The 23,484-nt window shown below is 46.8% G+C and overlaps 1 protein-coding gene across 3 annotated transcripts in view; it reads left to right on the top strand.

The window, feature by feature from the left end:
• Positions 1-1,023: 1,023 nt before the first annotated feature.
• LOC125626305 (sodium- and chloride-dependent GABA transporter 2) overlaps positions 1,024-23,484 on the top strand; it is a 56,716-nt gene continuing 34,255 nt past the window's right edge. For 2 of the 3 annotated variants that reach the window (XM_048829092.2, XM_048829105.2), the window contains exons 1-6: positions 1,024-1,120; positions 4,000-4,212; positions 14,722-14,856; positions 17,427-17,567; positions 18,724-18,808; positions 21,848-21,980. In XM_048829092.2, the coding sequence (XP_048685049.2) occupies positions 4,005-4,212; positions 14,722-14,856; positions 17,427-17,567; positions 18,724-18,808; positions 21,848-21,980 (702 nt within the window). In that variant the 5' untranslated portion in view covers positions 1,024-1,120; positions 4,000-4,004. Of the gene's footprint in view, positions 1,121-2,250; positions 2,324-3,999; positions 4,213-14,721; positions 14,857-17,426; positions 17,568-18,723; positions 18,809-21,847; positions 21,981-23,484 lie in introns of all 3 variants that reach the window. The other variant, XM_048829099.2, reaches the window with a different exon arrangement.

Genomic DNA, 23,484 nt, shown 5'->3' on the forward strand with positions numbered 1-23,484 from the left:
GTCCCTTGTGAGTACAATATACGGTGGTTTCAAGAAACTCCAAGAAATTTTAGATAATTGATCTCTTTTTGTCCTGGGTGGGTCTGTAGTAGATGCAACCTATAATTTTGCTCCTTTTAATCCACTGTATCATTGTCCAAAATACTTTACTACAATCTTCATTGTCAGACTGTATTTCTCACTGGGTTATTCCCTAATGTCTCACGCATTAAGAGTGAGATCTGTGGCAGTTCAATAGTTCTGTAGCTATGCCTTGCTGTCTCTCTTGTGAAACGCCAATGACACACGTCTTCTGTTATTGGAAGAGACACCTAGGTAAGAGCTCACTGGCCTGAGAAAGGAGTGGGGCAGAGATTAGTGGAATGTACTCCCACCATTGGGGCCTGTCTCCTCCTCCTACCATCTTAATATCCTGTTTGTGAAATAATTACAGTGTAATAATCCATAATAGGGATCTAAAAATTTGCCCCCACTTTCCCCCATCTTCGAGAGGTAAATCCATGTAGAGAGGTCACTGGGGTTTGCCCATGTGTTGTGCTCATTCACTAGCATTCCAAGGGAAGGCTTAAATCTGTGTTATAGAGACTGCAGTGAAAATTCACTCTGAGTTAGATTCTGGTCTTACCTGTTTCTGATGTAGCCTGGAACTTGAACTTGTCTCTGGTATGGACTTGACAGGCATGTGTGAATTTTTCATTTATTGTCCCTTGAACTGGGGGAAGAGAGAGACAGAATGAGTAACAGAGGGAAAGAGGAAGAGAAGTAGACAGAGAGGGGAAGAAACAAACTGAGACAGAAGTAGACACAGGGTGAGAGACTGACAGACAAAAGCAAGGTGGAGGTACACATGGAGCCAGCCACTCCCCCCTCTCCCCGCCCCCATGGAAAAAGTAAAACACTTTTATGGACAGGGGAGAGAGCCCCTTTTGCAATGGTCATGCAATCAGTCATGTGTAGGTTGTTGTCCAGCCCTGGGGGAGTGGGGGAAGGAATGTGGGTTGGGCAAAGTGTAGAATTGCACCACTGCAGAATTTTTCTTCCACACTTTAAATAGCCAGTACCTTTCACTACAGCTTTCACATTTCCCTCCAATCAGACCCTTGACAGCTCCTTCCTTAAGGTAAATGGCTCACTGTTGTCTTCTGCTTTCCTTCCCCCAACTCCTTTAGTTACCTTGTGGTTGGCTGTTTAATAATTTTCTAGTGTGTAAAGTTTTTTTTTCCTTCTGATGAATTGCTGTCAGATGCTTGGGAGTGTTCGTTACTGCGGGGTGTGTGTGTGTGTGTGTACACAAGCACACTTTCTGGAGTATGCTGGGGTACAACCCCCACTCTTCTGGCTATTTTTGGGGAACACCATTTGTTGACATTGTGTTTTTCTGCTCTTTGCGAGAACTGGCGGTACAGGAGAATTAGACGGGGCTTTGCCAAGCTGCCTCAGTGGGGCACAGGGGGGATCAATGGCAGATGCTGTGTGCAGGAATGTGCTTCCATTGCTCAAAGAGTTCTCAGCAATCCTTACTTATGCACAGTACCGAAGTAGGAGCTGCAGCCATCCTCCTCCTCCTCTGCTGATACATCCTGCTGAGTTTTGCTGCCATTAGTACTCCTTGTAGGGAATGAATACGCACAAATATCCCATGAATTGCTGCAGCAAAATCATGGTACAATCTGCACCCCCTATCCAATGTTTCCTTGCAGTATTCTGGAAACACTGGCTGTGTAGGAATTTGCACTTAATTCAGTCCCAGTCTTTAGTAAAAGACTCTCTAGGGACCTTTGCAGGACAGTGAGCAAACAGGATTAAAGCAGCTGTGAGCTTTCCTACCAGCAGAAGCACTTTATTAAACAGTGTATGAGCACCAGCTCTGCAGGCTACTGCAGTCCCAGCCTCTGCTAGCAGGAGTCACTGTAGGGAATAGCATAGAAGCATTGGCTTTGGGCTGCTCACAGCTATTGGTTCCTAGCCTCACCTAGCAGACATTGTAGGGCAATGGTTTAGGGGAATGGAGCTGGGGCACTGGCTGTGGTGGAATTCACAGCTCTTGCCGCTCCTTTGTTACACATAATTTCATAACTGCTATGCCTTTTCCTCCCCCCATAAACTGCACCTTTAAATCACTGAGAACTCTGCTCTCTGCGGAGAGAGGCAGTTATTTTGAGAGGCAGAGCTGCTGCAGCCTGTTGCAAAGGAAACTCTCTGTGCCCCCATTGAAGCCGTAGTTTACTGATCATTCTTGTTCTCCTAAAGGGACACGGTCAGCGTGGAAAAAATCCCATTTCTGTCTGAAAAACTTGTTATCCTCTACTTACAAGTAACACTGGTAAGATCGCTTCACCTGACAGTCAAAAGAAAACACTTTTTCCTCTATTTGTTGGTTTGTTTACTTTGTGCATGTGATGGTGGTTGGTGCATGTGAGGTAACTGAGTATAGTTAATTTCATGACTTCCCTGTGAGTTAATCAGTTTCTTCCTCCCCGAAAAAAACCTTATAAACTACAACAGGGGAGTAGAAAAACCCTTATAAAATATCTTCAAGACATTTAAAAAAATTGGTTAAGGCTTGTCTCCTATGTTTGTACAACTCCTGGGGCAGTGTGGCCTCGGTGCTAGATTAATGTACATAGCTAATAATATTAGTAATATGTGTACTATTTAAAGGATGCGCTTTCAAAAGGATGGAGTGTTTTGAAATGAGTCTGTTTTAAATGATGATAAAGAAGGTAGCACCCCTTTAACCCAAAATAAATCCATGAGATTGAAGGTATGTAGGTGCATTTAGTATATGGAAAAAAACATAACATTCCCTATCAGGAATTGTAAGGATTGATACAAGAGTAACTAGTGGGATGTGTCTGTCTGTGTCCCTCAGCTGCTCTAGCCTGAAAGAGAGGTAAATAACAGGGTCCCCCAAGGATCTGTACTGGGACCAGTGCTGTTCAACACATTCATAAATGATCAGGAAAAAGGGGTAAATGATGAGGTGGCAAAGTTTGCAGACACAAAATTGCTTAAGATAGTTAGGTCTAAAGCTGACTGTGAAGAGTCACAAAACTAGGTGACTGGCCAACAATATGGCAGATGAAATTCAATGTCGGTAAGTGCACATTGGAAAACATAATTCCAACTATACATACAAAATGATGAGATCTTGGAGTCATTGTGAAACAGCCGTTCAATGTGCAACTGCAGTCAGAAAAGATAACAATATTAGGAACCATTAAGAAAGGGATAGACAATAAGACAGAAAATATCACAATGTCACTATATAAATCTATGGTACACTCACACCATGAATACTGCATGCATTCTGTTTGCCCCATCTCAAAGACATATTAGAATAGGAAAAGGCACAGAGAAGGGCAACAAAAATAATTAGGGGTATGGAACAGTTTCCATATGAGGAGAGATTAAAAAGACTAGGACTGCTCATTTTTGGCGAGATAACTAAGGGGGGGGATAAGATAAGAGGCTTATAAAATTAAGAATGGTACTGAGCAGGTGAATAATGAAGTTTTATTTAAGCCTTCACATAACACAAGAACTAGGGGTCACTTGATGAAATTAATAGGCAGCAGGTTTAAAACAAACATAAGGAAGTACGTCTCCATACAACACACAGTTAACCTGTGGAACTCATTGCCAGGGGATACTGTGAAGGCCAAAAATATAACTGGGTTCAAATAAGGACTAGATAAGTTCATGGAGGATAGGTCCATCAATGACTATTAGCCAAGATGCCCAGGGACACAACCCCATGCTCTGGGTGTCCCCAAGTCTCTGACTGCCAGAAGCTGACCTTGGATGATGGGAGATGGATCACTTGATAATTACCCTGTTCCGTTCATTATCTCTGAAGCATCTGGCATTGGCCACTGTCAGAAGACAGGATACTTGGTTAAATAGACCACTGGTTTGACCCAGTATGTTCTTATAAATTTCTGACTAGTTGAATGAATTGTAAACATAATGCTGAAAAATGGTACCAATTCTTTGAAGGTGGGATGGATTACAGAGTCCCGGGGGCAGTTAGCAATGGAGAGACGATACCTGCTCATCCAGGCATGGAAAAGCAGAAGGAAGAAGAGAATCAAACACTGGAACGAGGCCATTGGAACAACAAGCTGGAATATGTGCTATCCGTGGCTGGGGAGATTATTGGCCTGGGTAATGTCTGGAGGTTCCCCTACCTCTGTTACAAGAATGGTGGAGGTAAGTACAGCCCTAGCTCTAACCACTTACATCAGTTACCCCATCTAGCCACTGATGTCCCTCTGTTGTTCTCCATTGGCCTTAAAGCTCCATGGTCACTTGCATTTTGAATTGCTCTGTGCCTATCTGCACTTGAGAGCTTTGTTTCCAAGAGGTGGTCTGAACTTGTCTGTACCTCTGGGGTATGCACCTGTGTGCACAGCGGGCCTGATTTCTAGACGATCTATACTTGCCCAAGAAATGCATTTCCTTGGGGGAGGGCAGAGGCAGCCGTATGCGCTTGGCACCATACATCTTGCAGTTTTTCAGAGTGTCCGTCTGTACCAAATTTCCCACAAGTGCTCAGTGTGTTTGTCCACTGCTAGGAAGCTTGTTTCCTAGAGGTTTCCAGAGTCCACATCTGTGCCCCAGGGACCCATTTGCTGGAATGCCTGGGCCCTGGCTGTCTATGCCCAAGAGGCCAATTTCCCAGCAGTGACCAGACTGGAGTTCTTCACATACAGGCCTGACATATCTGCATATTTCCTGGAAGTTCCCAAGGAGTTAAGGACTCCTGGTATAGTATAGGGGTTCTCTGTACCCGTGCCACAACAACTGTTTTTCTACGTGTAAAACTAGGGCCGGTGTTAAGGGGTAGCAAGCAGGGCAATTGCCCGGGGCCCCACAAAGCTAAATTGCTCAGGCTTCAGCCCCAGATGGTAGGGCTTGGGGCCCTGGGCTGCAGTCCTGTGCAGCGGGGCTTTGGCTTTCTGCCCTGGGCCCAAGCAAGTCTAATGCTGATCATGCTTGGCAGACCCCCTGAAACCTGCTTGAGAACCACTGGTGTAGTACATGTCCTGGATGCTACCCAGCATGTCTGTCTGGCCCTGCAGGGATGCCTGTCGTACTCATTGTGTGTGTGACAGGGATGGGATCCTGTAACATGTGTAGATATTAAATCCTTGTAAGTGAAGGGCCTGACTACCATGAAGGTGAACATTTAATAACTAAATGCCTGTGCACCTCGAGGGCACCAGTTTTCCAGAGGTGCCAGGCACGCAGCATTACTGAGGGGATTCAGGACTAGTTTTTCTCTCATATCCTCTGACTCTCTTCGGGTATGTATCACTAGTCAATGGGTGCTAACATTAGTGGTACACCGTCTCCAGGAGAGACATCGGGGTGAGTACAAGCGCAGAGACAGCAGTGTCTGTGAGACTGGCTTTATGGGGAAAAGAGCTGAGGTAGTATTCAGAGACTCCTTTGGTGTCTGTGAAGAACCCCAACATTGCTTCCATTCCCTGCAAAATCTTCTTGCCTGAGTGGGATGGTGTGTATGTGAGATGTGTGCACGCTCATGTACATGGGGAACGTGACTGACACAGTGTGATGTAGGTGGGAGATGGAGTGTGCATCTTTGTGTGTGTGTGAGACCTGCCTTCCAAGCACCCTGGGGCTATGCAGGTAATAATTAGTAATGGATATGTGAGCCTGTGGGGCGTATTTCCATTCATCTTTTCTATGGGGAATTCCCCAGTGCAGCAAATTCACTTTGTGGGTAGATTGTTGTTTTTAGGCTTTGCCGTTAGACTTTTTTCTTAAAGAAAAATTGAAACCGTCTCCCCTCCCTGCAAGTCCTGCTAGAGGTCAGAGATATTTCTGTGTTCTCTGTGGAGAACTTCTCCAGTGTGTGGAGCAGGAATTACTCTCCCTGTTTATGTTTGGTGATTTATTACTGATCAGACTCTCCGGAAGGTCTCAGTTGGCAAAGTGAGTGGCATGGGGACCTTGCACTGAAGTCTCCTGGGTCTAACTAAATGTTAGGGGGCTTATTTCTTCATCCACTTACTTCCCTGGTCCTTCTCGCATGAACAGAGAGCAACAATACCCGAAGTCCAAAGGTGCAAACAATTCAATGTTTATTGGGGTGAACTTCCAGCAAGCATGATTCCAGTTTCCTTCCTTAGTGTCCCCCTTCCCAGCTCTGACACCACAGAGCCTTACACCTGTGCCCTGTTCCCATTCCTGCCCGTAGCCAAACATGATTCCAATTTCCTTACCCCCATTCCCTGTTCCCATTTCCCCCTTTAGCAAAACATGATTCCAATTTCCCTGTTCCCATTTTCCCCACATACCAGGTGTAGGGGTCAACCTGGGATGAGATTAAAAAGGAAATGGAGGAAGTGTCAGGGGACCCAGAGGGATGGGAGGTGGCTGAGGAGCCCACCCTCCTTGGTATACGGGTAGTGGAAAAAGGTCCCTGACCATGGGGACTGAATGCCTCCCAGGGAAAGGAGGCATTTCAGTCTGCTTGTGAGAGGTTTGAAGTAAGGGCAGCATTATGGGAAGCTGCCAGTAACCTTTCAAGTTTGGTGTGGCTTCAGCAAGGGCTGCTGAAGGGTTGTAAATTAGTTAGGGGTAGTTCAAGATGATCTGGAACAACAGGGTTTAAAGTCAAAAGCAGAGTTAACAGACCACCTTTAGAGACTGGAGCTGGGACCTGGTCCTGGGGGAGTGGAGAGAAAGAAGGAAAAAAAAAAGTTTCAAAGTGCAACCTGCCTTTCCATGCTCTTTTGTTTTTCTGATGTTTTAATGGAGGATACTTTGGATACTTATGTGAGATGTCAAGAAGGAAGTTTTTGTTTAATGATAAAACCCAGTTATATAAATGTAACTGTATGTGCAACTCTGAGCAGTCACATTGGATGGAAGCTTGGTAATTAAATTATCCAAAGGGGTCAGGTCAAGTGGCTACTACCACCACTATGCTTCTGTCCCCAGAAGCCTTTACAGCTATTCTGAGGGGAAATGGGCCCTTTTCCCACAGAAATGGTCTATAAGGGACTGCTGCAGGCAGCAGGCGGAGAGAGAATCTGAGCAAAAGTATTTGACTATTGGGTAACGTAATCAAAATCACTTAAGGATGTAAGGGGTTTCTATTGGAATTTAACTTGGCTCCCCCTGCTTGTGTCTAGTTGTACAAGATGGGAGTGTAATCAGGTACAGTTGTATAAAAAAGAGTAATCACAGTGCAAGGGATGTTAGGCAAAAGAGAATTTTGTGCGTGTGCATGGGAAAAAGAAAAGGAAAAGGGGAGGAATGATGCGAACACTGACCCTTGGGGTGTCTCTGGAGGATCAGATTGTTGCTTTGGTGGGTGTGCATGAAAACTCTCTGGGCATGGGGGAGGCAGTTACACCTTGTGTAAAATTAATATGGCTAATGTTATGGAGGTTAAACTATATGGAAGGAATTTGCATTTTCCCAGGACGTGTGCAGTGTATATTGGAGAAGGGGTAAAAGAAATGCAAATAAAACATGGTACTTTATTAAAATCCTATTAGGGCTCCAAAAGGGGCCACAATAGGTTGTGCTTTCTTTTTCAGATCTCTGTGTGTTTTGGAGCAGGAGATGAAAGTGGAAAGTAATCAGAACTCTAGTGGAAGTAAAATGTTTCCCTTTTAAGACAGTGTCTGAGATGCCAACAGCTTTGGATCCAGAAGCAAGCTAGTAAGCCTCTGTGTAAATGCAAATTATCTAGCTGATGGGCACAAAGGAGCTGCAAATAATGAATACATCTGGTCAGCAAACAAGCTACTACAAGACTCAGATTACGGCCCTCCAGGAAAGGGAGGTGAAAAACAAGTCAAGCCTGAAAATAAGGGGGACAGGTTAACCATAAGGGGTGTGTGTGTGTGGGGAAAATGGGAACTGGGAATGGGGGTGGGGAAATTGGAATCATGTTTTGCTAAAGGGGGAAATGGGAACAGGGAATGGGGGTAAGGAAATTGGAATCATGTTTGGCTAAGGGCAGGAATGGGAACAGGGACACAGGTGTAAGGCTCTGTGGTGTCAGAGCTGGGAAGGGGGACACTAAGGAAGGAAACTGGAATCATGCTTGCTGGAAGTTCACCCCAATAAACATCGAATTGTTTGAACCTTTGGACTTCGGGTATTGTTGCTCTCTGTTCATGCGAGAAGAACCAGGGAAGTAAGTGGGTGAAGGAATAAGCCCCCTAACACTAAACCACTTTCTCATGCCACTGGCATGAAGAGGATTAGCCAGTTAGCTGCTTTCACTTGGTATTTGCTTCTTTTCACCTGGTGCTTGGGAATGTTTTATTTTTGAGGGGGGATTAGAAGGGAGGATTTTTCTTATTTTTCATTTTTAATCTGGAATGTATCTAGGTTGCAAGCTGCATGGTTTCTGCTTTCATTCACCGTACTGTTCCCTTGGGCTCCCTGCACAGCCCCTGGAAGTACTTAGGGATAATGTGAAGACTGCTCACTGCTGGAATGGGAAAAGCAGTTCACAGAGCCACCTTCCTGCCCCTGTTGTTGGTGTTTGTTAGTGAACCAGGATGTGGTAATGATTATCAAGTGCTAGAGTCCTGGAAGGAAAGGGATGGCTTTGGGTGGTGTAGAACCTTTGTGAAGCTGTCTTATCAGAGAGAACCCAATTTGCTCAGATAGTTCAGGATAAAGAGAGATGGACTTCCCAAATTTCATAAGCGCTAGAGGTGAGCCAGACCCAGAACTATGGATCCAAACACTCACAGGCTGTGGTGGGATTGAACTCTGTATCAGAATCTGGCATTTGGGGACAAAAGCTGCGTGAAATTATTTGTGCAATATTTTTCAACAGAAAATGCAGATTCAGTTTGACCAAAACAATTTGTGAATTCAGGTTGATTTTTGTAAATTGTTTCAGTCGGGGGGGACCTGGAAATGTCAAAATGGTTTGTTTCAGCATTTCCAAAACAAAATGTGTTTTGTTCTGGAAGGACTTTTTGTTTCACAGCATCCCTCAATTATATTTAAAAAATTAAATATTTAAAAGCATCAAAATCCAAATGAAACTCTTTTTTGATGGTTTGGTTCACTAAACATGTTTGAAATATTTTTCTTTTGGGTCGACCAGAAATGTATTTCTTATTTTTCAAAAAAAAATTTGGACCTGCACTTGAACTGGATATTTTGCATTTGGGACCTTTAGCTGCCTTCCCCCTAGGTTAGAAAAAGAATGAGTCATAATGTGACTTGGGGGGGGGGGGGTGGGAGGAGAGGAGGTGGTTGCCAAACAGCCTTTATTGGGGAAGAAGAAAGTGAAATGGGGGGGTAGGTGAGAAATTATCCGTTTGAACTTCGTGAAACGGAGCAGCTTGTTACTTTTCCTTTCTTTTTGGCTCTCTCCACTTTGCAAACAAAGAATCATCTTTTGAATATTTAGAAAGAAAAAGAGTACTTGTGGCACCTTAGAGACTAACGAATTTATTTGAGCATGAAAGCTCATGCTCAAATAAATTCGTTAGTCTCTAAGGTGCCACAAGTACTCCTTTTCTTTTTGCGAATACAGACTAACACTTGTTGTTACTCTGAAACCTGAATATTTAGAGTTCAGTATCCAATACCCAAGTCCAACATGAAAAAAGGAATAACTGTTCCTTCTTTTTCACTCTGACTGGGCTTAGGTTATGCCTCCCCTGGAAGGGGTTAAACCCTCTCTAGGGACGTTGGCCTCTCTGATTGAGAAATACTGGGGAAGTGTGTGGGTGTGCATGGGTGTGCCTTTCTCCTCTCTCATTGTGTCTCACCCCCACGTTCACACCACCTCTGGTCTTGTGCTTGGTTGGAATCTTATTTGTGAGAACAAAGCAATCACACAATGGAACAGAGGGAGGCTAGAATTACAAAGCCAGACCTCAGAGTCCTTTATCAGGGTAAAACTCCCCCTGGCTTCACTAGATTAAAAATTTTGTGAGGGCTTCAGGATTTGACCTAGCCTGTGCCTGAGGCAGGATAAAATGAGATTCAAACTGGCAAAATTGAACTAAGACTTGAGCCTGTTTCGGAGATGCAATTAAGAGGCCTCTCTTGAAGTACAAAACGGAACCCTGTAACCAGGTTGGCTGTGTTGTAACCGCTTCCTCTGACTGTTGTCTTGTCCCTAGGGCCTCAGGCCTGAGCAGTTGTGAAATGTCCTTGCTTCACTACATTGTACCACTCTTTGGCTGTCTATGTAGCGGCAATCCTACCCCCATCCCCCACTGCTGTAACTACATCAGAGGCCCTTGTGTTTTACACTTGGTTCGTAACCAGTCTCAATCATAGTTCCTTATCATGGTTGTGACATGTATTTTCCAATCTGTGCAGGCAAGAAAAAATGGTCATGTAATGGTTTTGTATGTGTGATGCCCACTACTGGTTGGGCCATAAGGAGGATAAGAGACTGCCGCCCAAACAAAGCATCCTCCTTTCCTACTAGATGCCTGGGAGCCCATGAAGGGGCCTATAGAGCTTCATGTTCAGATTCCTTGCGCCCCTTTCCTGTGAGCTTGTGGTACACGCAGCATGCTACCAGAAAGGGTCCAGTGCACTGCACTTTCACCGTAACCCCCTGCAAGGCACAAGTTACCCATGGAGGTTCCAAGAGAAAAGAATGGTGAAGGCTGTTTGGCAGGTCAAGTGTGAAGAGGCCACAGTTCATCAGTGTGGGAAAGTGCTCAGGGTGGGACTAGGCTTTGCTTGGAAATGAAACAGGGAAGTGCTAGAAGGGGTGTCCCAGGTATATGTGTGTGTGATGACCTACCCTTGCATCCTTATGCCTGAGGTGTGCAATGGAGTGGTGCCTCAAGCACAGGTGCTGCCTCACCCCCCCGGCTTGAAATGGTTTCCATCATATTGGGGTTTACAGTTTGGTTCAATGGCTCTCAGCACCCCCCATTACACACATTGTTCCAGCGCCCCTGGTCTCAAAGCAGAAAGCCCTGTAATTGACTGGCATTGAAAGCTAAATTGCAACAGCCCCTATGCCTCACACAAAGACAAAGCTAAGATGTGTCAGCTGGAGGTCAGGCAGAGGCAAGCCTGCCTTAGCTTTGGGTTGTATGCTCCAGGAAATAGCCACTTGGCATTCACACGTGTGCAAACTTGATCGTGAGTAATTTTATAATCCATGCGATAGAAGGGGAGTCTGAGTTAGGATTCCAAAATGAGCAAACCTTTAGGTTTATTGGAAGCCATCTTGCTAATGGACAAACTAGAGAAGTGTTTCTCAAACTGTGGGTCAGGACATCAAAGTGGGTCACGACCCCTTTTTAAAGGGGTTGCCAGGGCTGGCATTAGATTTTCTGGGTCCAGGGCCAAAGCCCAACTCCCACCACCTGGGGCTGAAGCCGTAGCCCGAGTCCCACCACTCAGGGCTGAGGGCTTCAGCCCTGGGTGGCAGGGCTCAGTTTACAGGCCCCCCGCCTGAGGCTGAAGCCCTTGGGCTTCGGCTTTGCATCCCCCCACCCCCCCAGGGTGGTGGGGCTTTGGCCCCCCAGCCCGGGGCGGCGGGACTCAGGCAGGCTCAGGCTTTGATCCCCCCCCTCCTGGGGTCATGCAGTAATTTTTGTTGTCATAAGGGGGTCGTGATGCAATAAAGTTTGAGAACCCCTGAACTAGAAATAGCCAGAGATCCTGAGGAAGAGGGAGGGCCAGAGCTCAGGGTACAAGTGGATGAAGCCCAAGTAAGACAACTATTGTTGCTAGATAGGAGAGGTCATTTGGTAGCCTGTGTGAAATAAGTGAGGGAGGCTGCAGTACTTTTCCTACTGGACAGAGGTCCACCTCAGAAAGACACCCCCCTCCACATGGCACCAACAACACTCTCAGGAGAGGTCAAGGACTGTGAATAGGCCATGAAGACTGGTCTCTCCTCTTGTTCCTGGCGGTGGCCTCTCTGCCTCAGGGCTGAAGGTTCCTGGGGAGGCTGGTGTTGCTGTCCCTGGGTGAGCCTGTTCTGCGAGTGAGAGGACGTCTGCTTCCAGACCTGTCAAGCCAGCACCTTTTACTAACATTACATTCATGTGGATTATTTTTCAAAGTTTGTGTGGGAAGATACCAACCCAACCCGGAGAGGCCAGCTTTAGCTCAGTACTGAATTTTAAAAAACAAGAGAGCAATTCTGAAGCAACCGCATCTGAAAGGCTGAACTCCTTTCTGCTGGAGGAGGTGAAAGCATCACCTATGGGCTCCCATTCAGTCAATAAAGCAGATTTACCTAGGCAGTGCTTTGCAGCAGCAGCCACAACCAGAGGGAGCCATTCTGTGTGATAGCCCAGTGCCTCATTCGAAGGACCAGTCAACTTCTGTACTAGCCTGGCCAGACTTCAATCGCAATGGCAGTGCCAGGACTAGTAGAAAGCAGACGCAGCAGCTTTGCTGATTCAGGGCTGAATGAAGTTCACTATAATTTGCAATTTCTCACAGTTACAATATTGGCCTGGCCCGGGGATGGAGGAAGGAGTTTAATAACAGCAGCAATTAGTGCACAGAAACTGTGTTAAACCTTGCAAGAGCCCATTACAGTAGGAGAACCAGGCAGAGGAACAGCTCTTGAGTTTCCTTGAGCAAGTTCACTCATTTCATTCGGCACAAATTACTTCTTTAGATAAAATGGATGTCAGCAAGATCCATTCTCAAGCCCATGCTGATGCGATGTAAACTGGAGCACCTTCTGTGTGCGCCATGGGATCACTCCAGAGCCCGACTTGGATACACACTGCGGAACTGTAATGCTGCTGCAGCTCACCCAAAGATGTCTTTAGAAAACTTTTCTGGCCAAAAAATTAATTACCCTAAAACCGTTCCCACTCCTGTGTCAGCAGGATGCCAGCTTGCTCACAGGTGGGGTATGTGGTGGTGGTGATGTGGGAATAACGGTACTGAAGTAGCAGCAGATTTGAAAAACAAGAGATTTTGTTAAGAAGCTTACTTCAACTACATGGGTAGAAGAGAGAAGGAAAGCTTCTAGCCTTGTTCCAGAACTCCACCCACACAACTCCCCCAGCAGGACACTGAGTGATGAACGGCTGAGCCAATAAAACACAAGATAGCAGTATTGCATCTTCAGAACTTTTGGTGGCTCAACTTACTGTGAGTGGGGACGATGCTGTTACCTAGCAACTCTGGGGAGATGATTAAGGCCTGGCCTACACACAGGTATACTATGTTGGTTAGGGGGGTGATTTTTGTACCAATTTGGTTATACAAATACAAGCCTAGCGTGGACGCAGTTGTATCAGCACAAATGAGAGGCCCTATAGACTATTCCTATGTGAAAAGGGGAATAAACTATACAGGAATGAGCTATATCGGTATAAGCACCTTTACACTGGCATAACTCTGACCACACTAGGCAGATGTACTGATATAACTATACCAGTGTAGTTAAAGTGGTGTAACTTTTGTGTCTAGGCAAAAAGTAACTCTCATCCCCCACACTCCTCCCCAGCATTTTGGCCCTGCAAGTTGCACTAACCAGTGAAAAGCTGTTTAAAATAAAATAAAACCACACAAGATTAGAGCCGATTGACAAATAAAAACTAATTACATACACCAGTTGTAACTGGCTTCATTTTTCTGGTGGCATTTTAATTGAAAATGTGAATCAAGTTCTGTTATTTCCCATGTTTTCAATTTTTGAAATATTTTTCAGAAAGGTTTTTGGTCAGCTCAGACACAAGACGTGTGTGTATTTTAAATCCAAATAGTTGATTTCTTACTTCTCTGATGTTCCTGGGGCTTCTCGCTCCCACTGTAGGTAGTGGGAAATTTGCCATAAACTCCAGTAGCAGCAGCAGGACTGGGCGCCCAATGTGAGTGAAATACCTTTCTGTACTACTTTCCTTTCAGTTGTGCTTCTGCCTCTTACAAACTGCTAGGAAATAAGGTGAACAAAAATCCAAATTGGGTGGAATGGTGGGAGCAGGCTGAGTTTATTCAATATTTGTACATTAGCCATCCTGATTATTACCAGCTCCAAGCATTCAAAAATCATGTCAGTTTCCAAAAAAATGCTGAGATTTCTTAAAAAGTGTAAGTGTGTGTCTGGAGTTTCTTTGTATTTGCCTTCTGGTTTTTGAGCCTTTAGGGTTCATGTTTAAGCTTTTCTCCCCACCATAGGAGCTAGAAACATTTATAAAAAGATGAATCTGAGATTCTCATGGAATTATATGACTCCAGGAGTTGAGGCTTTAAGAAACTATCATGAGACTCATGCTAAAATTTGTGAGAACATAGGCCACGTAGGCCTGTGCATACACATGTAAAGACATTGACCCTGCCCAGGAGAGCTTACAACTGAAGCAGTAACAAGACTTGGGTAATGCGATCAGGCCTCTTCACCACAGATGCAGATTTTAATTTCCCGAGGCAACTGGCAGGTTTGTCTTTATACCACATCAGGTTTTAATGCCTCATTCACACTATGGTTGAGACTATGCAAGCAGTAATTGTGTTTGAACTGGGTTATTGCTAGCACCATTTCCTTGATAAATTGATAGGGATTTTTTTTCTTTACCGTGTCTCCCAGGCCCCTTGCATCCTGGCCCTTCCCTCTTCTGTTCTCTACAGCCCATATTGCCATCTGTGTCTCCTTTCTCAGGGACCCTTCTTGGAGCATTCTCTGTCCTGGGGGAAATTTTCAGTCTATGGTCAATGGTCTAACATGTTTTCTTTCCCATGTACAATGCTTAAATCTGCCAGGTGCTTTCTTTATCCCCTACCTCATCTTCCTCTTCACCTGTGGGATCCCAGTGTTCTTCCTGGAGACAGCGCTAGGGCAGTACACCAGCCAGGGAGGGGTCACTGCCTGGCGGAAGCTCTGCCCTCTCTTTGAAGGTGAGTAGACCTCAGAGTGCACCACTTTTTTGGTGGGGGAATGAGGGGAAAAATAGTGCAAGGGTCAGGAACTAGAGCTGGGACATCTCTCCCTCTTAAGAGACCCAGGTAAAGCTCTCCCACCGTACCCATGCTGTTCTCTGAGAAATTCTTTGAAAGTGCCTATGGTGTTACCATGAAGAATTGTGTTTACCCTCTCAGATCAGTTCATGATGTACCTCATCTGGTATTCTGCTGCCTCTCACACCATCAGTATATGATGATGCTTTAGAGGAAGGTGAGAGCCTGCCCTAAAAGTCTCCTGGACTCTCCCCTCGCTCCCCTGTTGTTCATCCAAAATGGTGCTGAAAAAAATCTCTTGCCTTTCCCATCACTCTGGTCATGTTCGCTCTCCTTGTCAAATCACATCACTGGCTCTCTTCACCTCCTGCACTGAGGTGTGAGCTCTGGCTATGGAATCTGCCCACAGGCAGAATTGTGCTCCTGGAGGGAAAATTTTATTTAAATAATTAAAACTGCTGTAACCCTTATTATTGCAAAGAAAACCTAAAATATATGAACTTACATTTAAACTGATGCCATGTCATCTTCCTGAGTTTGCAGACAGCCTGAAACAATAGTTCTGAGAGGTGTGAACTACCCCAGTCATCTTAATGTGGTGTTAACTCTCAAACCAATTATGACATCATTTTAGCATAATCATCCAATGGGGTGTTTATCCCTCAATCCAAACACTACTGATGCTTTCCTAGGTACCAGAAGTCTCAACTGTCTCCTATCCATCTGCCAAAACCCTCCAGCTCCTCCCCTAACAACTTCTACAGATCTGGTAGTTTGCTGCTCATATAAAAACTTCCAGCACATTGAAAACTAAAAATGTGAGGTTGAGCAAAATCAAAACAGTAATATTGAACTGAATGACAGGAGACACACTTCTCACTTCCATATTTAATTCAATAAAAAAACCTTCATGTTCCAACTTCCCTGAAAGGGCTGCAAGGTGTTCTGTCCAAAACACCAGGTGCTGTGGAAAGCCAGGGAGATAGCTACAGAATTAACTGAGGATTGCCAGAGTACATGAGGCCACTTGGCTAAATGGAACAGTGGTGTAAATTTCTGTTTCTTTATGTTAGTAGGTGGCTGCTCACCCTGCTGTGCAAATACAATCCACATGCTGTGCAAAGTCCAAACTCCCATCCCTTCCTGGGGCGTGGCTTTATTAACAAACAAATGCATTATATGAAAACGCAAAGAGCAGCTCACATCTCCTCAGGCATGGCTGCTCCTAGAGTGCCTCCCTGAGGACTGCTCAGTCCACTCACAGATCCTCATGCCCCAGGAAGCCTCCCACTCTCCATTATCTCCAGATGAAATAATGAGTTACCTGCAAAGCCTGCTTAACCCTTTCCCAGAGGAATCATCCCTTGCTAACAGGGTGCAGTATTTCAGGAAAACACCACAGAGGCTGGAACTACAATAGCTTGGAGCGCCCTATACAGCTACAACTTTGCAGCCATTCTCCTACTGCAGGGGTTCTCAAACTGGGGGTCGGGAAACCTCAGGGGGTCGGGAGATTATTACATGCGAGGGGGGGGGCGGGGTTATGAGCTGCCAGCCTCCACCCCAACGCTGCTTTGCCTCCTGCATTTATAATGATGTTAAATATATAAAAAAGTGTTTTTAATTTATAAGGGGGGGGTCGCACTCAGAAGCTTGCTATGTGAAAGGGGTCACCAGTACAAAAGTTTGAGAATCACTTTCCTATCATGAGCTCCTTACAGAGATGCCTGCTGGCACATGTTGCTCGGAGTATCTGTAAACAACACCCTCCCTTTCCCTCCAACTCAGCAAACGCTCCTGCATCATTTCCTAAAGTGAGTCCTGAGTGGAGTAGCTCATAATAGACTGTGGTTTATTTGAACCATGAATATCCCAGCAGCTGTCTGAATTGGTATAAGAGACGCTGGCCTATAGAGGACCCCAATGTATGCAGTGCTTTGCCTTTAGAGGTTGTTGACCTCCAGGAGTTATAAACATTATTCCATAGCTTTGGCTTTTCTCTTTTCTCTGCTGGTAAAAGTTTGGTTCCAGTGATTATTAAAGCGTAATTCTGACCCTGCTGTACTCATTAGTCTCTACAGACTCTAGCCAGGATTCTCCAGCCACTTAGCAGCATGAATAAGGCAGGGGTCATGAGGAAACCCTGACACCTGTTGGCAACTGCCCTGAAAGTTGCAGCCCACAGGTGCAGTAGATCACAAACACTTTTCTTATGTGGAAGTCCGTCTCCCAAGGGAGCTTCACTGCCTGCCATGACAACGTGAGGCCATGGAAGGTAGTCTGGATATCACTGGGAAGATGGTGATGGATGGATTGGTCGCCAGGCCAATGTTCACATTGCAGCAAGGGAACCCCAAAATGGTGAGAGAACTGGAGCAGTAGGCAGTACAGACAGAGGCGGGTTTGGAGGGCTTGGAGAAGCAGGGTGCTGTGGCAGGCTCTGGCCCTGAGGCTATTCTAGCTCGTGTTCCTCTCCTTGTTTATGAACACTGAGGCCCTTCTCTCTGCAGGAATTGGTTATGCTTCCCAGGTGATCGTCGTACTCCTGAATTTCTATTACGTTATTGTCCTGGCTTGGGCCTTGTTTTACCTCTTCAGTTCGTTCACTATAGACCTTCCCTGGGGCAGCTGTGACCACGAGTGGAACACAGGTAACGCTGAATTCCTCTCTATCTTGTCGTCTCCTCCAACTCTCCATCAGTTTGCAGGGAAAAATCTGCCACAAGCAAATACCATCTAACCTGAGAAAGCAACATCCAGCTTGCTCTGAGGGAGGGGCCAAGGCCGGTGTGAGCGGGGGAGGGGCCTGGTTTATTGCCATACTACCTGACACAACATCAGTCCTCCTGATGGTAGAGGAGAAGAGGCTCAATTTCATTTGATAAGCTGGGTCTCTTCTAGAAAATGCTCTAAAATGCCAGCCACCCACAGCTCCCATTGATTTCAGTCTTTCACTATGCTTGATCAGAGCAATGAACCAGCTGGTGTGTTATGCAGGCTTCCCCGTGCTGCTCCAACAACAGATCTCAGTTCTGGAGGAGGCTTCCCTTTCCTGGCAGCTGTGGGGACGGGAGGGAAATTCAGTCTATATTCAGCCCTCTGCTTCCTGGGCTCTGCTTCAATAATGGGAGCCCATTCCTACTTGGGAGGGCCCACCTCTCCCCTTGGAGGGAAAAGGGGCATTTAACCTTTATGATCATACAGTCCTTGGTTTCATCCCAGCACTGCTTTGCCAATGGGACCCCAACCCTGCCCTGGAAGGACCTCTTGTTCTGAGCAAGAGTAGGGATTTTAGAATATTTGTCTCCCTTTGAACATTATGCTGCTGGATGGAAAGGGGATCTGCAGCATTTCCAGAGGTGAAAGTGGGCCGGTATGGCATACCGGTAAGAAAGTGGCTGCCGGTACACAGCCAGTGTTAAAATGCTGCTGTGGCAGCGCTTTAAGCACCGTACCGCAGGGCCGCTGAGGGAGTAGGGCAAAAGGGGCAGCTGCCCTGGGACCTGGCAATTTAAAAGGGCCCGGGGCTCCTGGCAGCGGCTGGAGTCCCAGGCCCTTTAAATTGCTGCCAGAGCCCTGGGCGGTACGGGCTGTGCACTGCTGAAGGGCTGGCTGGGGGAGTCTGGCCCCAGCCCCTGCCCCTTTCGGGGGCCCAGAGCTGCCCCCCCGCCCGACCTTGTCCAGGAGCCCAGCTGCCCTGCATACCAGTAAGTCCTTTAAGTTACTTTTGCCCCTGAGCATTTCCCAGGGGCTCGGCTGTTCCAGTTGTATCTGTTTATGTTCTCTCTCCCTGGGCCTGTCCTGCAGAGAACTGCGTGGAATTCCAGAAGGCAAACGCCTCTCTAAACGTGACGACCGAAAACGCCACCTCCCCTGTCATCGAGTTCTGGGAGTAAGTGAAAGGCTTGTGTTTCTCTGACTCCTCTGGGAGTTACAATTCCCCAGCGATGACTCTCAGCCCCACCAGGCACTTCTGAAAACCCTGAGGTGTATAAACTAGGAACACCTCAAACAGGACAGCACCCAGGAGAAAAACATGGGCCAAATTCTGCTCTTGATTACCATTCTGTTAATTTAGAGTAACTTCACTGAGGTCAGTGGAGTGCCTCTGGATTCACACAGGTGTACCTGAGAGGATACTCTGGCATCCTGTGTTATTTATGTTCTCCCTGTCTTTCCTACACTGTGACCCAAATGTTGGCCCCACACCTATGCAGTCTCACTGACTTCAGTGAGGGGTTGCACAGGGGTAAATGAGATTAGAACTGGTTCTCTGTGAACAGACCTCATCTTCACTGCTCTTTCTCCTGCCCCTGGTCCGATTCGTTCTCTGTTGATCGTTCTCATCTCACATCCTCTACCTGTTTCTGTTCTCTTCTCTCTCTCTCTCTCTCTCTCCTTCTGGTTACAACACAACTACTCTTCTCTTCCAGCTCTTTTCTCCCATATTCTCTTTCTCTTCAACCTGCTCGCTGTCATTCTTTATACGAGCGTAGCCCGATGCGATCGCAGATTTTCAGTCTAAATCTCTTCTTGACACATCGGGTCAAGTTCATCCTGGGTATAAACTCCACTGACACAGTGGAGTTAAAGTAGGATATCAGTGGAGTTGCACCAGGGATGAACTTGGCCCTTGTTTCTGCTCTAGAGAGAAGCTCAACTGGCCTCGGGGTTACTCTATGGGTTATCTTTGTAATTTTATCCCGGGCTAGTATAATGTGGAAAACACTGTCAGTACAGCTGGGAATGGGGTGAGATCAGTGGACCTCCACAGGGTAGCAGCCACACCTCTCGTGTCTTGCAAGGTTGGGCCTTCTCAGTGTGTGAATTTGGGGGGGCCCCCTCAAGAAACATTAGTGCTGCAGGACTCAGTGCTGGTGACTCAGCAGGAGGGACTCTCCCTTAGCGTCAGTGCTCAGCCCAGCACGTTGGGCTGGAGGATGGGGACGTTTGGATAAGATGTAAAAACAAGGGCTTGTGATCACTGAAGATTCCACAGCCCCTGGTGGGAGGAGGGGAATTGCTAGGCACGGTGTCTCGGCTTCATTTCAGTCGGAGTAAACTCCCTTCGGCAACCCTAAATCCCCCTTGCAGATGTAAACGGCTGCAGTGTTCCTCCCTGCCTGTCCCAAACTGTTGTGCAGAGCTGCTGTGCTCTGTTGAGCAACAACCTTTGGCAGCTCCCGTTGAGCACAGGGACATGATTCTGACCTCTCTGATCCGCACAGGAACGCGGGGGGTTCCTTCTGGGATGGAAGGTGCTGTGTCGATGTGTTAATAAGCAAAGAGTTTGCTTCTCTCCTCTCTCGTGCTGCCTTTCACTAACTCTCCTTGTTTATCCCCCCCTCTTCTCTCTCCTGTGGCTTCTCTTGGATTATCACGTGTACAGCGTGAGCTGCAGGGCTGGCATTTCTTGGCCTGCTCTGCCCATGGCTGGCAGCTGAGAGACTGAGATTAAAATCCAATGTTTTGAACGGTTCTGTAGTATTGGGACAACAGCACATGGGAGTGGAAATTTCCATTGTTCCAGCTCCTTGGTCTCAGCCTCTGATACAGGGGAGAAGCAGGCTCTGCTCTCACTCGCTGGGAAATGGAGGGTAGGGCCAGGGGAAGAGGGTAGACGTTTGCTTGAAAGATGCAAATCTGCACTGTATTGTGTGCCCTTCTGGGGCTCCCTTGAGCTGCACTTGGTGCCCCCTTGGTCTATAGTCCCATGCTCTGTTACTGTTTTGCTCTTGTACCCTGCCAGGGTCCCTTCATGCTGTATGTCCTTGTGCCGTTCACTGCTGCATGCACACACGAGGCCTCCATTTAGCTGGCACTAGGAAAATAAGTGAGATGGGGAAATGCCAGAAAGGGAAGGGGGATTTCTCTTGGGCTCTGTGAGATCCTGCCTTTGTGCGGGACTGTTGATGGGGAGAGCAGGTATTTTCTTGGTCCCTGGCTGATGGGGCTGTGAAGCAGGAAAGGGTGCAAGTGCATTGCCCATCTTGGATTGTTGGCGTTCCAGGAGGTGCATCTTTTAGTTGTTGGATGATGCAGCAGGAGAGGGCACATGTGCATCACCTGCCTCTAACTGCTGGGGCTCTAGGGTGTTGCTTGGCCCAAACTTTGTGGGTGGGGACTGCAGAAAAGATGCGGGGTTCATCTTCTGATCTCTGGGTGTGGGGACAATATCGTGGGAGAGGCCTGCAACTTCCATTCTCCAGCAGCTGGGAAAGAGTAGCTGAGGCTGCAGCAATGGAAGCTGCTGTGTAGTTAGTGTCCTCGGTGATCTGCATTATTCTCTTGCTTTGTCACGCTGTCTTCTACAGTCCTGGGCGTGGCATGTGCTGCCTTGCAGATTTGGCTCCTAAAGGGGAATACCTTTATACTGTGTGATCCCAACCCTTTGTCATCCCACCTAATGGGGTTGGAAGGAATTAGCTGAGGGTGGTCCACATGTAGAATCCCTTGTGATCTCTGTCAGAACACCAGCTGGTTTAAAGCACTTCTGAGAGGTAGGGAAATCTTATTATTTGTCATGCAGTATGCAGCAGCTGTGATCAGAGGTCATGTTGTGTTAGGTGCTGTACACTCATGTAGTAAGAGAGTTCCTGACCCAAAGACCCTGCAGTCTAAATAGACAAGACAAAGGGAGGGAGAGGGAATGGAGGTGAAGTGTCCTGCCCAAGCAGGTCAGTGACACAGCTGGGAATGGAGCCCAGGTCTCCTGCCCCCTAGGCTGGGATCCTGCCCACCGGACCTTTCATTTTGGAGAGGGAAACAGTTGAGGAATGTCCTTTGTGCTTTCCTGAGGTGCACAGTTCAGGGTTAGGGCTTGTTCTCCCGAAACGGCAAGGCATCATAGGGGCCCTCAAGGATGACTAGCTGGTCACTGAGGATCTAACAGCTGAACTTAGCAAGACTCAGTGTCTGTCTGCCTTCCCAGGAGGAGAGTGTTGAAGATTTCCACTGGCATAGAGCACTTGGGAAGCCTGCGCTGGGAGCTGTCTCTCTGCCTCCTGCTCGCCTGGGTCATCTGCTACTTCTGCATCTGGAAAGGAGTCAAGTCCACAGGCAAGGTGAGTGCCTGGCTCAGGTCTGGCCTCCGCCTTCATTGCAGTCCAAGGTGCTGCAGCTCCTGAGCTGAAACCCAGCTCTCCCAGACCCAATGAGAACTGGCAACTCCCTCTAGAGCTGGGCAAGGCCAACAGGGTTCAGCTGCCAAAGAGGTTTTTGAACTGGACTCTGCAGGGGATGGGAGCTGATGGGTTTCTACGAATTTGAACCTCCAAGAAGAACACCTATCTTTGGACCCCTCTTCCAAAGAGGACTCACTTACCACCCCCAGCTACCTCATCACCCTGCTACTTACCACCCTCAGAAAACCCTGGGACCCATTCTTATCATACATGTCTGCAGAGGAGGCCCAGTGCTCTCCCCCTGCCTTCCCACTCCTTCAGGCCAGGTCCTCAAGTAGCTGCCACTTCTCTCCATCGGGGTCTTCAGGAGAGGCTACTTGGCATGGGCTGGTGCTTCTCCCACATCCTTAAAGGATCTTTTTTATTTGGGGGCGTGTGTGATGTGCCAGCCACCTGTCCCCCACTTATACAGAAAGAATAGGGAGAACATTCCTTCTCCAGCTGGCAGCTGGGGTTCAGACTAGCCTCCAAATCCTTCATGTGATAGCTAAGGAAACCCTGAAGGGTCAAAGGGCCTTCTCTGCCCCAGGGCCAAAGGAATTTTCTATCTCCTGCTCTTAGTCCCAAAGATATCTGTATCCTAGCATGAGTTATAGAACTGAGGGGCTGCCAGTGAATTTACTCCTGGGTAACACAGCCCCAGCCTACTCCTTTCCATTCCTGCTTGCTCGCCCACTTCCTGACTGAATTATTTGTGAGTTATTTGCCCATCTGAGATATCACTAATCCAAGAATGTCCAAGGTGTTTGACTTTTTGCATGACATTTTGATTTAAAAAAATCTAGAAGGATATAAAATTAACATGCAGTGTAGTTGTAGCCATGTCAGTCCCAGGATATTAGAAAGACCAGGTGAGTGAGGTAATATCTTTTATTGGACCAACTTCTGCTAGTGAGAGAGACAAGCTTTCAAGCCATACAGAGTTCTCCTCCTCCTCCTCCTCCACCTCCGCACTCGGTCTGGCACTAAAGCTTGTCTCTCAACAACAGAGGTTGGTCCAATAAAAAATATTGCCTCACCCATCTTGTTTATCTAAAATTAACATGGCACGCATTCAGTGGGTTAAAAGCTGGCTAGCTGATGAGCCTCAAAATGTAATTGTAAATAGGAAATCATCGTTGAGTGGGTGTGTTTCTAGTGGAGTTCTGCAGGAGTCAGTTCTTAGCCATGTGCTATTTAAGGTATATCGCAATGAACTGGAAGAAAACATAAAATCATGACTGATAAAGTTTGCAGGTGACACACAAATTGGGGGCATGGTAAATGAAGAGGAAGCGTCACAGATACAGAGTCATCTGGATTGCTTGGTAAACTAGGCACAAGCAAACAATGTGATTTAATACATCTAAATTTAAATGTATACAATGGAACATGGACTGGAGGC

The sequence above is a fragment of the Caretta caretta genome, chromosome 1 (assembly GCF_965140235.1).
Source record: "Caretta caretta isolate rCarCar2 chromosome 1, rCarCar1.hap1, whole genome shotgun sequence".
Taxonomy (NCBI): domain Eukaryota; kingdom Metazoa; phylum Chordata; order Testudines; family Cheloniidae; genus Caretta; species Caretta caretta.